Here is a 13,545-nt window from a genome sequence, read left to right on the forward strand (position 1 = left end):
GATGTTCTGCTTGTGGGTTTTAAGTTTCTTAAGTCTATTCATCTGTTCGACTGAATTTGGTCCGAGCCAGTGTTATTAAAATATTCTTCAATTTCAACAATATAGCAAGAGTCTGGTTACTTAGAAGTGGTTACATCCACCTCAGGGTAAGTCTTCCCCACACTAATGAAGAAAATTCTAATGATAAGTCATGTACTTTGCCAACTCAAGTGGCTTATCCACATATACTTCACAGGTAATTAAAATTTAGTTCTTTATCCACATACTTGAAGGACTAAAATAAACTGACATGAACTGATCCCTAATGCAAGCATAAAAATTCCACTTCACAAACACTCTTCTGCGAGCTCATGACTTGTTTGCTGAACAAGAGGTACAGACTAACACTTTGCATGATAATAAACAATATCTGTCCCTTTACAGATAGACTTTAAAAAATTAGTTGTCAAAAAACATCCTGTCATACATTAACTTTTTGGTTTAGTAAGAAGATAAGACATTACAGAAGGATTTATAAAGCTGAGCAAAAATGAAACGCAACGAAGCAAAATTTCAAAAATTGCTATTTTTTTAGGCATCCAAGAGAACAGCAGACAATGCATAATTTAATAAATACACTGATTCTATGTAACCACAGAAGCAAGGCTACTAGGACATGGGAAAAGGGCAGAGGGAGGATATATGCTGCAACAAGATCCCAAAACAAACCATAAACACAGCTGTATGATAATCATGCCTTTGTTCGACCTCTTTCTACCATCCATCTTAGCCAAAACGCTGCATTGGATATGAATGGAGAAAGCTGCCAAACACCTCTGGGATGAGCATTTGAAAAATTAAGGGCATGAGAGTTTGACAACACTTCATTGACCATGGAGGCATTTTGTTTTGTTTTGTTTTTTTAACTAAACTTTTCTTGGGCATTTTACATGCTTGAAGCACACCCCAAACCAAGCCTCTTATTTCCATTCCCTTAGAGTCCCTTGTTTCTTCCATTTATCCAGAACTACATTACTTGGCACTTAACAGACAGGTCAGAAGGCACCCTCAGCCTCCCCATATCTCATCCCACGGCCTGTAGCTCCTTCTAACTACAAGGTTTTCTTTTGACACAACATAATTCTGGTCAAGGGTTTTTTTGTGTGTACCCAAGAGCACCCACGTTTTATCACTTCCAGGAGCAGTGCTAAAACAAGCCTGAAAAATTGGGTCCTGGAGCATGTGCAGTTCAATGCACCTATGCCTGAAGAGAACCACGTAGCATCGACACCTCGGATGCCCCTGAGGGACACGCATATTAGAAGTATCTATACACATCACATCTATTTTTATATGCACGCATATATATTTTAGAAGTCCCCCAGGGACACAAGAACACCACAGAAAAGTAATTTTTTTCTTTTTTTCCTTACCTTATATTCTTCAATCTCTTCCTCATCCGCTTCCCCCTCATCTGGATATTTACGTTTTGCGTTTGGTGCAGAAGTATCATAAGCAGCCCTGTGAACAGCCCAAAAAAAAAAAAATCCTCATATTTTCAGAAATCTTTGATAATCTGCCTTGACTACATGCTTCTGTTACAAGTTTGAAATTACTCTGAAACTTGATGACAAGCTATTCCTCTTTCAGTATGTTCGAGACCAGCACAACTTACTAAGGACAAAACTCCTGAAAGGAGAGAAATTTCCTTCCCTTTCTCATTTTTCTGTTCTGAACAGTACAGCTTATTTTAACCAAAGCAGTACATCTACAAAATTAAGTCTGGTCACACAAGAAAATTACTGTTACACCTGATAAATTACTAACATTACACGTGTCTAGACACGACTATTGGTCCAAAAGAACTTTTAAACTAAACTGCTCTTAACAAAAGCATAACGGCTCCGGGACATTCTGAATTCACACCTCAGTTTTCCTACGCAGCATCTTTTTAACACAAGAAACAAATGTGAGCCTGTATTTCCAAGCTGTTTTGAGAAGAGAATAACCAGACACCCCTCGCCTTAGCCAAAGTTCAGATTTGGGTAATTAAAGCACTTTCTTTCGCCGAGATCAATCCCATCCCGTTTCCAGGGCCTGTATGAGTACCAAGCCCCCAGTCTCGAACAGACCCCGCTCGCCGATACGGACCGACACGTCTCCCGGGTCTCGGCGATCTCCCGCTGCTCCTCCTTGCTGTTGAGCACGGCTCCGATGCTGTCCGCGTTCTCGGCCCCTAGCTGGACAGCGGGAAACACAAATTCACGCCGCGGCCACTGCGGACCCACCCCCACACAGCCCCAGGGCCGCCCCAGGCCCCTCGCCCCTCCAGCGCCCCGGGCCGCGGCAGCGGCGGTCGCTGAGGGGGAATGGGCGGGCCTGGCCGTACCTGCTGCGCCAGGAGCTGCCGGCGGAGCTTCTGCCGCTCCCGGATCTCCTGCAGGCGGCTGTTCATGGCCGCGAACCGGCCCCGCTCCGCCACAGCCACCGCCACCCTCCGCTCCGCCGGGCTCCCGCCGCCCAGGCGTCACTTCCCTCACAACACGTCACTTCCCACCCGCCGCAATTCCCTCGTGGAAATCCATGGCCAGGCTGCCCTGGAGTCACTGAGCAGACTCGTGTAATTTGGGCGTTGTTCAAGTACAGATATGAAATCCGTCTTCCCTCAAGCTGTGCAGTCCAAGTTCTCTCCCTCAGGCAGACACCCGGCTGTGCAGGGCTCCCCTCAGGCCGTGTCCCAGCTCTGGCCACTTCAGCAATTAGCTGGGCATGGGGGCCAGCTCGAGGTTTTACCTCGAGCGGTTTTCCTAAAGTACATCTTTTACATCCAATTTCAATATCCAGTGTGCTTATTTCTAGGTTAACCTTCATGTTTTGCTTCCATCTTCTGATCCTTTAAAAACTTCTGCTTTGAGGGAGTTTTGCAGAATCTTTAGAGCCTTTTTAATCTGAATTTTGCTCTTTTTCCCACTTTCTCCTTTCGTCCCTCTTGTACATCCTGTCTGTGAATGTATGTAATCCACATTGCATGCTGATTTTCATTCTGACAGCTATTCAGAATGCAACAAGAATGAAAACCGAAATATAGACCCGCCGTCTGCATTCAAAAGTTGTGCAATAAGTATCAGTCCCTTGTGTCTCACAAAAGGAAACTTAACAAAAGAACAAAGAAACATTACAAATTATCCCCACAACCATAATTAATGCTGATGTTTGCTCTCCTGAAATAGACTGATTCTTCCTGTAATTGCCACACCCAAAGATGTGGACAAGAAGAGCTGAGAAGGGACATTCAGCTCTCACAGTGTGGTGTTCCTCTGCTGGTATTTGAGTGCCAGACACTGTCACACTTCTGTGATACAAGCTGTTATTCTCCTATTTTTTCATGTGGTATATATTGTATACATGTCAATCATGTTATGCAAGTCAAATTGAGAAAGATGCAGGAAGAGAAGGAAATGAGAGAAGTGCAGACTAATGCAAAAAGAAACCTTTTCCAGCTACTCACATTTCTCAGTGATAGAACATCCTACAAAAACGGTGGAGCTTTTAAATGTTAAAACCCCAGAATACCAAGAGGTGTTTTTTAATCTCCCCAGGGAATACATTACTATGTTATACTGTCCTATCTGTGGAAATGTTATGGGAAAAGAAATGTTATCTCATACTACTGCACACTGCTTTGATATTGTTGGCTGTAATGAATACAGTAGAAGTCCCTGCAGAGTAACAAAATCACTTCCTCCTGGATGTGACACGATGAAGTTTGTGGGAGCCTGCACTCCATTTTTAGAACTGGTTGCTAGGATGAGCCGATCTTTACAAATATTAATGGCTATGAAAGATGTTCTGCTGTATCCACACACTGTTTCAAAACAAGAAAGTTGTATATTTTCAGAATGCCCCATGCCTTTCTTCTTCTCTGTGCATGCTGTGGTTTTGGCTCTCCAGCTTTGTACCCAGACTGTGGTCAGTTGTTTCTTCTCTTAAAACAAGTATCAGGCCAAACTCTTGCCAGTCTGGAGTCAAGAGCTACACATGCACATGTACTGCACCATACTCCAATCTATATTTGAGTTTGATCACTCATATTGGTGTTTTGATTGCATCACAATCTTCAGTGGAATCATCAAAAAAGCATGGAATCCAGCCTCTATCCTGATGGCATCCATGACATGGTGTCAAACCTACAAATATGCAGTACTGGAGCTGCATCAGCCTCCCTGGGCAATCCATACTGGAGCTTTGTGGTACTTACAGTCAGATTTTTTTTCCTACTCTCCACTTTAAATACTCCTTGCTGGAATTTACAACCTTGATTCCATATGGACAGCAAGAGAAATGCATTTCATACGGTTTGCCATGAGCGTGCAGAAGTTATTTGCTTCTCCTCTGCAACAGTCCCCAGTGTCTGGGAAGACTCATCACATTTCTTTTCACCCTGCTGTGTTTCCTTCTGCCTCCTGGAATCACCAAGTCAGCTCTTTCGTGAATGCCTCTTCCCACAACGAGGATTCAATTGGACTGTGAAATACAGACGTGATGTAGGATGTGCTGCAGGCGACTGACTTGCTCAAGCATCTCAGTGCAGTTATCCTGGTTCTTGACTTTGTTGAATTGCCATCACCCTTGATCCATTTTCCAGATTTTTCCCTTCAAATTTATGAAGCCAGTTGTTTCTCATCCTGTTTTTGTTTAACTGATTATCCCTGGGTACATTACCTTTCGCTTCTCTTTGCTGATGTGCATTCAATCTTTTTAATTATTTCTATTGTTGCAATAATTTTGATTTCAAATCCTGTCCTCCGGCCTACTTGTATCTACTTCCACTGTCAGGTGGCTGTGTAATCAGCAGACATTCTATGCCACTTTTTTTCACCATTCATAGCATTATAAAATATTTATAAAACACTAACAATTCATACTTGTGTTACACTGACACATATTCAAGTCTAGGCTACTCCATTTAGCAGAAAACTGCTAGTTATTTTGTGTTAGTAGAAATTACTGTAGAAGTTACAGAGAATTAGGCCCAAACTGCTTAATTTAACGCTGTTTGCTCACTTTAATTGTTCTTCACATCACAAACCTCAAACTACATTATCCCCAATTAGATGCTCAATAAATTCATAAATTAAAGGCACTAGATGGAAATAAAAGTTTATCTTTTAACTCAAAACAGACAAATAGAAAAATAGAAAATATAAAAATAGATTATAGTAGAAAAATAGATGTTAACATGGACCAACATTTCTTTATCAAGAGGGTGGTCAAACTCCGAAGAAGGCTGCCTGGAGAGGTGGTTGATGCCCCGAGCCTGTCAGTGTTTAAGAGCCATTTGGACAATGCCCTACAACAGGCTTTAACTTTCGGTCAGCCCTGAAGTGGTCAGGCAGTTGGACCAGGTAATAGTCTAGTCTAGTCTAGTTTATTCTATTCTACAAATTCAGTGTTAATTTCTATAGCAAAAGGTAGGAGTTAGCTGCTTTACCTTTTTTCCCCCCAAGTCTCATGTCTTTTGGACATCAGCCGTTACTGGCTTCCCATCACATTCAAGAATGTGTTAAAATACAACTGGCTTTTTAATAGAAATGTCTATGCCTTAAATATGCCATATGCCATGTGAAGAGAGGATGGAATGCAGCTCTGTGTTGAATTGCATCTAGCCATGTATTTACTCATTTTAACACTGCCCCCAAATGGCCCCTCTCTCACTTTAACACTGTCCCCTTAGTGAGGCAGGAGCAAATCTCTACTCATTATACAAACTTCAGTGATATTGTTTGTTCACTGAGCTGAATTTGGTCCACTCAAGGGCAGCACAAATCTGAGGACATGACATCTGCTGGCTTTACTATTACAAACCAAAGCGTTAAAGAAGTGTGAATGTGTTATGCTTTGAATAACAAAGAACCATATTTCTATACATCTCGGTGTTTTCCATCTTAGACTTAACTCTATAAGCGCTGAGATCAGAAAATATTATGTATCACTTTCCTGCTTTAGCTATGTTTTTCAAATAAGATATTAAAATAATACTGCCAGTTTTATCTTACAGTCAGAAATTGTGTTCTATCATGCTTGCAAAACAATCACATCCATTTTTGTGTTTTCATTTGGTACTTGTGCATATTTTATTTGATTATAATACTCTTACTTTGTCTCAGAGCTGTTTTGTGACCAGGTGTTTCTGTACAGAATGTTACAGTATATGGCAGCTTTGTACACTGAAAACCTCGTATGTCTGAAGTCTTTGTATTCCAGAAAAATCATCCTTATATATTACCTGATATCTATATATTTAATGTTTTCCTGAATACCTTCCACAGCTAATTAGATGGAGTATTTTTCCCTAAATTTATTTTCTTCTTTTCCCGATCTCCCATTTACTTCTGTGTTTTCCAGAGCATTTACAGTGTTACCAGTTAACTATGGCTTCTATGAACACTCAGTTTTTCCATATCTGCAGCTTAATGCTTTCTTGTGTAAGTTTATAGCACAGTCAGTTAAACAGCTCCTGGATCTGCCACTTATTTCCACGTTCATGGCATTCTATCCATTGTGATTTCTGTGTGGTTGTGGAATAAACCAGAGCAGGAAAAAAGATCTGGCCAATCTTTTAACCCAGCCTGGATTATTTTGCAGCAAATGTGCAACCACAGCTTCAGAAGCACCAGAAGTACAGAGAGAAGGCAGTAAAGAAATATGAAAAATGTTACTCTGGAAGATGGCTTGTAGTTAAATTCTAGAGAAAAGAGTTATTCTTCTGCTTTCTACTTTTCCTGGGTTCTAGGAGTTTCAGAAAGTAGATTTAGGAAAAAAACCTATATATACAGGGAAGAAAAAGTGGACATATGGACTACACATGACCATTGGAATAAATTCCCCAGGGAAGTGGTGGATTTCCCAACACTGGACACTTTTAAGGGTGCTGTGTTTTTTCCAAGAGAGTCTGGACCAGATAGTTCTTGAGTCCACTCCAACCTGGCATTCTATGATCCTGTTATGAAAACTGCAAGTCCATCTCTACAGCTCCAAGCAGAAGTTATTTGATTTCTAAGGGCCAAATGAAGGTTCTGTTGAAACTAATGGCAAAATTCTGAGATCTATTTCCAAAATAGGATAATAATCATAATAAAAAAACAATGAGAGGGTTTGAAATTTTAAAATAAACTTAGCAGTACTTCTACTTAATGTAACTGGGTATTTGGTCTAGTAGGATTTAGTTATACACCATTAGAAGGTATTGGGTAAAATAACAATGTTTAGAAGTCTAAAGTACAAAAAGTAGTGTGTACTGTAACACAGTGTTTATTTACACAAATAAATGGCCTGCTAAACAGATCCATATAAAAACAGGACAACTCACTGTCTACCTTTTGTATAACTATATCCATAGCAAAAATCTCCAAAGCCAACGGGCTTAATTTTAATTTTTACTTTTACTTTTCAGTTGACATATTATTACCCCAGCCAAGATGACTAAATATGACAATAGTAAGTTGGGACGTGTAATTCCACAGAGCCATTAGATTGTGAAGAAAATAGCAATGAGGAAATCATAATAATGGGACAAGAGGGATCAGAGGAGATAAGAAAGGGACATCAGTCACAAGTCGAGAAGAATAAGGGATGATTAAGCCAACAATGAAGATTAAAAGAAATCAGTTTGTTTTGCCAATTGTTACAGCACTGGAATTTTCCATCCAAAAGGGACGGAATTTTCCATCTTTGTCCTCCTTCTTCATCTGTCGCCCTTCATCCCTGCCCTTCCCACCCACATTCTGTGGCAATGAAGGCAATCTAAGTGCAAATGTCTGTCACAGGTCTGCACAATGCCAGTGTTGTTCTAACCACAAGTTCAATAGCGCAAAGCCAGCTCTGATCCCATCTTGTGCAGAATCTCCTCACAACCCTACACAGGAGCCTCACCTTATTTATTTTAAAGCCTGTGTGGTTGCAGTTTAAAATTTCCTCTAAAATGCTGAAAGCAGGCACAAGCAGCAAATGCATCTTTGTGAGTCGCTTTAAATCAATCAGTGTGAAAGGGGTGCTCCAGCTCTGTAGATATTTGTGAAAGCAAGCTAGGAATTGCTGAGATTTATATTTTTTGAAATGGTAACAATGTGGGCAAACTAAGGCTCGTATTCATCATGTATAATATCTGTTCACTAACGTGAGAAGACTCACTGATTTTGATGAAATTATTAACCAATACAGCAAACAGAACATAGTTTATAAACACTCAACAATATATTCCCCTCCTTAACTGCTAAACTTCTCAAATAATTGAAGCTGCAAGTAAAACAAAAGATAATTTACAATTAGTCCTAGTGCTTCCAATACAGACCAATACATCTCAGTTTCCCTAAGTCAAATAAATATAAACTGACTTTTTTTTTAGCTTTCCCTTCATTAAGTATAAGAACATGGGGTCCTTTGGAACAATGATATTCATATCCCAAACTATTAATAATAATAGAATGCAGCTTTTGTGACTTCTTTCTCAAACCCCCCAAATATTAAAAATATAAGTAGGAATAAATCTGGGTAATGTTGACCAAACCTCTATTTCAGTGGCGAGTCAAGAGTAGGCAACATGTAGCAGAAGAGTCATGTGAATATCTAACATGGTTCAGGTCTCTCTTTTCAATCCTGACACAGATCAAAAATAAGAAGTGGTAAAATCCTGACTGCTCTTTGTTCTAACTTTGTGAGACATTGTTTTCAAGTTCACATACAATAAATTTCTCAATTTGTATATAATAGCAATATCCTTCTAAAAGTCTATCTGTAAACTGATTAAAAATAACGCATGTAAACCTGACTTTTGGAAACATGGGAAATTCTTTACATTGTCAATTAGTTCAGCACTTGGAGATCAACAACGACCAAACCTAAATAACAGTGACAGGAGAATTATATTTGATTCTTCTCTGCCTCTGAGAAAATGTGCATTGAAACATGCTAATATGTAACTTTTTAAAAATATATAGCTGTATTTTTATGTTAATAGGACTTAGAAGTCTTAAAAGTCATATCTATTGAGTTATATTTTAAGAGTGCACTGCTGAAGCATATGAAGAAATTACAGATGTATTAAATAGATTTTTTTGTTTACAATGGGGTCCCTGCAAAATATTTTGTTAAATAAATAAACTACGTGGGCTGTTTTATAGTTGTATACATATACAGAAGGGGAAAGATAAAAAAAGGAACATGTCTTGCTTTGCATTTCAAACTGTGGACCAAATGCCCTCATGGCAAGGTTTATGCTAATCTGAAGTGTTTGCTGCCTTTCAAGATCAAAAACATTTAGAAACTCAAAGTTTATAATATGTTAAATATGGTGTCATGGACAAAACTATTCCTGCTCCAACATGTATTTATAACTTTCCCCTTCTCTTTTTATTTTACATGTTTAAATATGCTATAGTTATATTTTAATAACTGTCTAAAAAGTATAAAAATGCAGCTGTAACCCACTTCATCCTTTCCCGTTTCGGTAACAGAGGATTATGTTAATGAAGATAAATCAAATAATTGAAGGGTCACTGCATGAATGTAGCTTAGCACCGAAGCAATTCCTGCATCCCTCTGAAAATGCAGAGGAAAAAGCCTTATTTACACATTGTATGTACGGTGCTGTTGGATTTTCCGCAGGACACCGAAGAATTCCTGCAGTAAATATTAGAAATGCCTCATTCTGTTGCTGCTAATGGGAAGATGAGACTTGGGTTAGGTGGAAGATGAAAACACAACCCTGCCTGACTCACTTTCTGAGGTTTGGCTTTTCCATTGCACTTACACTTCATGACCATGAAATGCAAAGTTTTGAAATAGATATTATTAAGAAATGTTTTCAGAATATTATCTCTGAACAAAGAAAAGACCTGCTACCTGCTACCATTGCAGGCATCAATCATTGGAAGGGGCCTACCTGGATTGTTTGTGAGAGAAGAACCTAAACAACTGCGTTTATAAAGCATTGTTTACCCCAGGGAACCTTCTTAGCCCATGAATGTCAGAGGAAATTGTAGAAGGTCGTATATCTCAGCTCTGTGAACCAGTTGTCCTCACTGACAGTGGATGTTTTGAATAAATAGGGCTCCATCCTGCTCTGTGGCAGGCTTACCTAATGTTGATTCATTTGTAAGGGCCACCTTCTACAAGAAAAAGAGTCCAAAGTGTGTGATTTATGATGAAGAAAACATTAAAGTTTTTTTTTTTTCATATTTCCTCTCCCTTAAAAACCTGACTCAAGTACTAAATCCCACATACATCCAGGGTTGTCAGGTTTGGAATTGAAGTTCCATTTCTTAGCAAAACTCCACTGAGTTTGTTTGTTTGTTAACGAACATAATTTTCCATTCTACTTCTTCATAATATCCTCTTTGGCATATTCTTGCCTCTTTAGATATGCTTATTTATAGACTGGCTACACAACCTCACCTTTCACCTAGTTAACAGACTGCAACATATGGGATGCCACATTGGCTTCCCATTCCGAGCATCAGGATAGAAAGCAGCACCTCTGCTGTATTTACACAGGCAGGCTGGGGCACTCCTGCTCTCACACTCCAGTCTCACTCCCCACTCTGCCACATGGCACAGCACACTTGGGATCTGCTAACTGGTCCTTCTGGGAGAGGAACATAAGAAGTGCTGGGAGGTTGCTCATGGAAACAACAGAAAACACAGCCTTTACACCATTCCGTTGTGACTGCCTGAACAGGACCGTAAACCATGGCCAAACCATCTCAGGTGAAACAGCATTTTTTCCCCATTCCCTGTATTAAACAGCGTTCCCCAGTTTTGCATGATTCAATTTACCTTTCAGTTTTAGCTGCAATTATTTCATGGTGTCTGTGTAACCCAGGGTTAGGCACACATGTATTGACCAGCTCCAGGAAGTCAGGTTTCTTATTGCCTTGTTCCAGGAAGTCGTGTTTCTTAGTGCCTTCTAGTATGAACTCAGCTTGTTGTACAAGAAAGTACTTAACACTTTAAAGAAGGTTTTTCTGTGATCTCATTACTGTGTGGACTGTGTTATGTGGTAATGGAAACCTCATCAATTATAGGCTGTTCAGTTACATCCTGTGTAATGCAGGGTCACCCTATGGAGCTTATATGGAATTACGGACAAAAGGCCTATTCTCTTCCACATAAGCACAAACCCAAATTAATTTTGAGTCAGACTTGGCAGCATTTCAAATTTCTGCTGCCCGTGTAGTTAAAAAGAATGACACTAATGAATAAAATTATTTTATAAGAGCGCTGACTTACATCCTAAAAATGTTGACTCATTTCGGCACCCATTCCATGGCTCATTTTGCACATGGAAGTCTCCTTTGTGTGAAGCCTTGCTTCCTCTCCTAGTCCTGATTTCAGCCCCTGTCTGGTGCTGTTTGATCTCACCCAGTCCCCACTAGGTCACGTGCCTAAGTTTTCCCATTGATTCCAGCACTTGATCTATTGGCCCCTTCATAGTTGATCGTGTAAAGAAATAATAGTAAGAAATTATTAGCTGGATAGTCTGAAAATAAGTTAATGACAGTGTGTTGTGCCTGGCTGTTTGGCTACATTCTGTCTGCTCTGTACTTCTTTCCTGGGGGAGTTTCACATATCTCATTGCCTGAAGTCAGCCCTTGCTCTGATCTATCTCATCTCCGCTGACCTGGGCAGGAGGGAATGCAGGAGGGAATACCTGGGGTTAGGGCTATCAGTGGCAGTCAGATAGGACTGACTCAGGCCTTCACTTGCCAAGAGTATTTTAACTGAATTCCACCAACAGCTGGAAGTGCTCAGCTTTTCTAAAATCCCTGCTGACAGCAAACTGCATGAGCTACTCAAAAATAAAGGTAAGCAGCTTTACTGAACACAGGAAGAGGCTAATCAGTGAATTTTGCTGTTGATTCAAATAAAGCAGAATTAGACTGATTCTCCAGCTGAATTTTAAATGCTGGGTATTAAATGTTTTTGAATCGCAGGACTACTATTTTTGCATGTATAACCCACACATCAGATACTTTCACCTATTCACAAGAATCATTTACTGAAAATTAGTCCTCTAATAACCCTCACACAATTGATGCAAAAACAGAGCCAGTAACAGGGAAGAACTATCAAGTGCTTTTAGAAAACTAAGAAGCTTCCTTTTAAGCCTTACAGATATGAATAACTCACGCTGCTGCTGTACTATGTGAGTACTTCCCATATTTCCATTTCTCAGGTATCCTGAGGAATCTGTGCACAGATTCCTCAGGATACCTGAGAAATGGAAATATGGGAAGAGTGGGGGGTGTTGGAGTGGTCAGATCCATCCATGACTATGAACTATTTATTATTCTTTGTTTTATCAACAATTTGGTACTAGGACTGTCAAATATCAGGAGACAAAAAAGCAGCCAACCCTGTGGAATTGTACAGAAATTAAGGCCTGTTCTGGCAGACAATTTCCTACAACTGCTCTCTCGGAAGTTGTCAGTACACAGCACAGATTTCCTAACTTTGGTCATGAGTGTTGTTTCCTGGACTTCTGTCAATAGGTACTAACTCTGTGTGTGAGGCATAAGCTAAATACTAAGTATTGAAAATTTTTTGTAAAAAGGAGAATTGTTATGTACTTCAGCTGGAGCCAGTTAACCCACTGCATCTTAATGGATTATTTTCTCGACCAATCTCAAAAGACCAAAACAAGCCTTTGTTTCTCTATAAAAATGCAGGCCTTGTTAAACATAGATTACTGGCTTTAAATCCCACAGTGCTGCTGCAGAAGTATAACTAGCACCGTTTCCAAAGATTTATTATTTTTTCAGCACTTTGTGCCAATTTTTTTCTGAAAAGTTGAATACTTTAATTTCAGAATCCAAGCTGTATGTAACACCCAGATTCACTGAGACCTCTTGAGGGTTCCAAAGAACTACTTGCCTATTTCCCTAACTAAGCAAACATATTTTCTCTTTCCTTTTCTTTTTCAGTTTGTGAATGAGTTTTCAACAGTTTTCTACAGCGGAGAGAAAACTTTTTAAGGCAATCAAATGCGCTAAGCACACCTCATATTTGGCATCTTTTTAAAGCTCTAACAGCTATACCAGAGTAATAAGCCCTTGTTTCTTGTTTTATAAATGTATGAAGCCCACCCTTAAAACAGAGTGCAGTTTTTTACTGTTATTTTAAGAGTGATGTCCAGAAGAATAAAGGTTCTCAAAAACATAATCTGTCCAATGTAACTCTTACTTTGTCTTTGCTCTTCCCAATATTTTTCAACTGATTGTGAGAAATGTGACAGAGGTAGAAGTCACAGAGATAATGAGCTTCCTGCAAGTGTGATAAAAGTAATGCAGCAGATGAGAGTGATTTTATACATGGCACCTGTAAGTGCCACAGCCAAAGGAAAAACTGCACAAGCTCACACAGGTTCAAACACAAGAGAAACCATATGGGGGAGACAGTTGTAAATGCTCCAGCAAAGACAGAAGCTGCAACCAAACTGCAAAGCATTCAGCCTGGGAAAACAAACTGCATCAGCTCCAGGACTTGTTAGAAAAGGGCCCCTCCTTTTTA

The 13,545-nt window shown here is 39.7% G+C and overlaps 1 protein-coding gene across 5 annotated transcripts in view; it reads right to left on the bottom strand.

The window, feature by feature from the left end:
• Positions 1-13,545, bottom strand: part of METTL14 (methyltransferase like 14) — a 71,667-nt gene that overhangs the window by 16,154 nt on the left and 41,968 nt on the right. For all 5 annotated transcript variants that reach the window (XM_039385467.1, XM_039385469.1, XM_039385468.1 and 2 more), the window contains 3 exons: positions 2,369-4,632; positions 2,131-2,219; positions 1,413-1,500 (listed from right to left, as the gene is read on the bottom strand). In XM_039385467.1, coding sequence (XP_039241401.1) covers positions 1,413-1,500; positions 2,131-2,219; positions 2,369-2,434 — 243 coding nt within the window. In that variant the 5' untranslated portion in view covers positions 2,435-4,632. The remainder of the gene's footprint in view (positions 1-1,412; positions 1,501-2,130; positions 2,220-2,368; positions 4,633-13,545) is intronic.

Source organism: Pipra filicauda, unplaced genomic scaffold, assembly GCF_003945595.2.
Source record: "Pipra filicauda isolate LSUMZ 115617 unplaced genomic scaffold, ASM394559v2 scaffold411_size619879_pilon, whole genome shotgun sequence".
Taxonomy (NCBI): Eukaryota; Metazoa; Chordata; class Aves; order Passeriformes; family Pipridae; genus Pipra; species Pipra filicauda.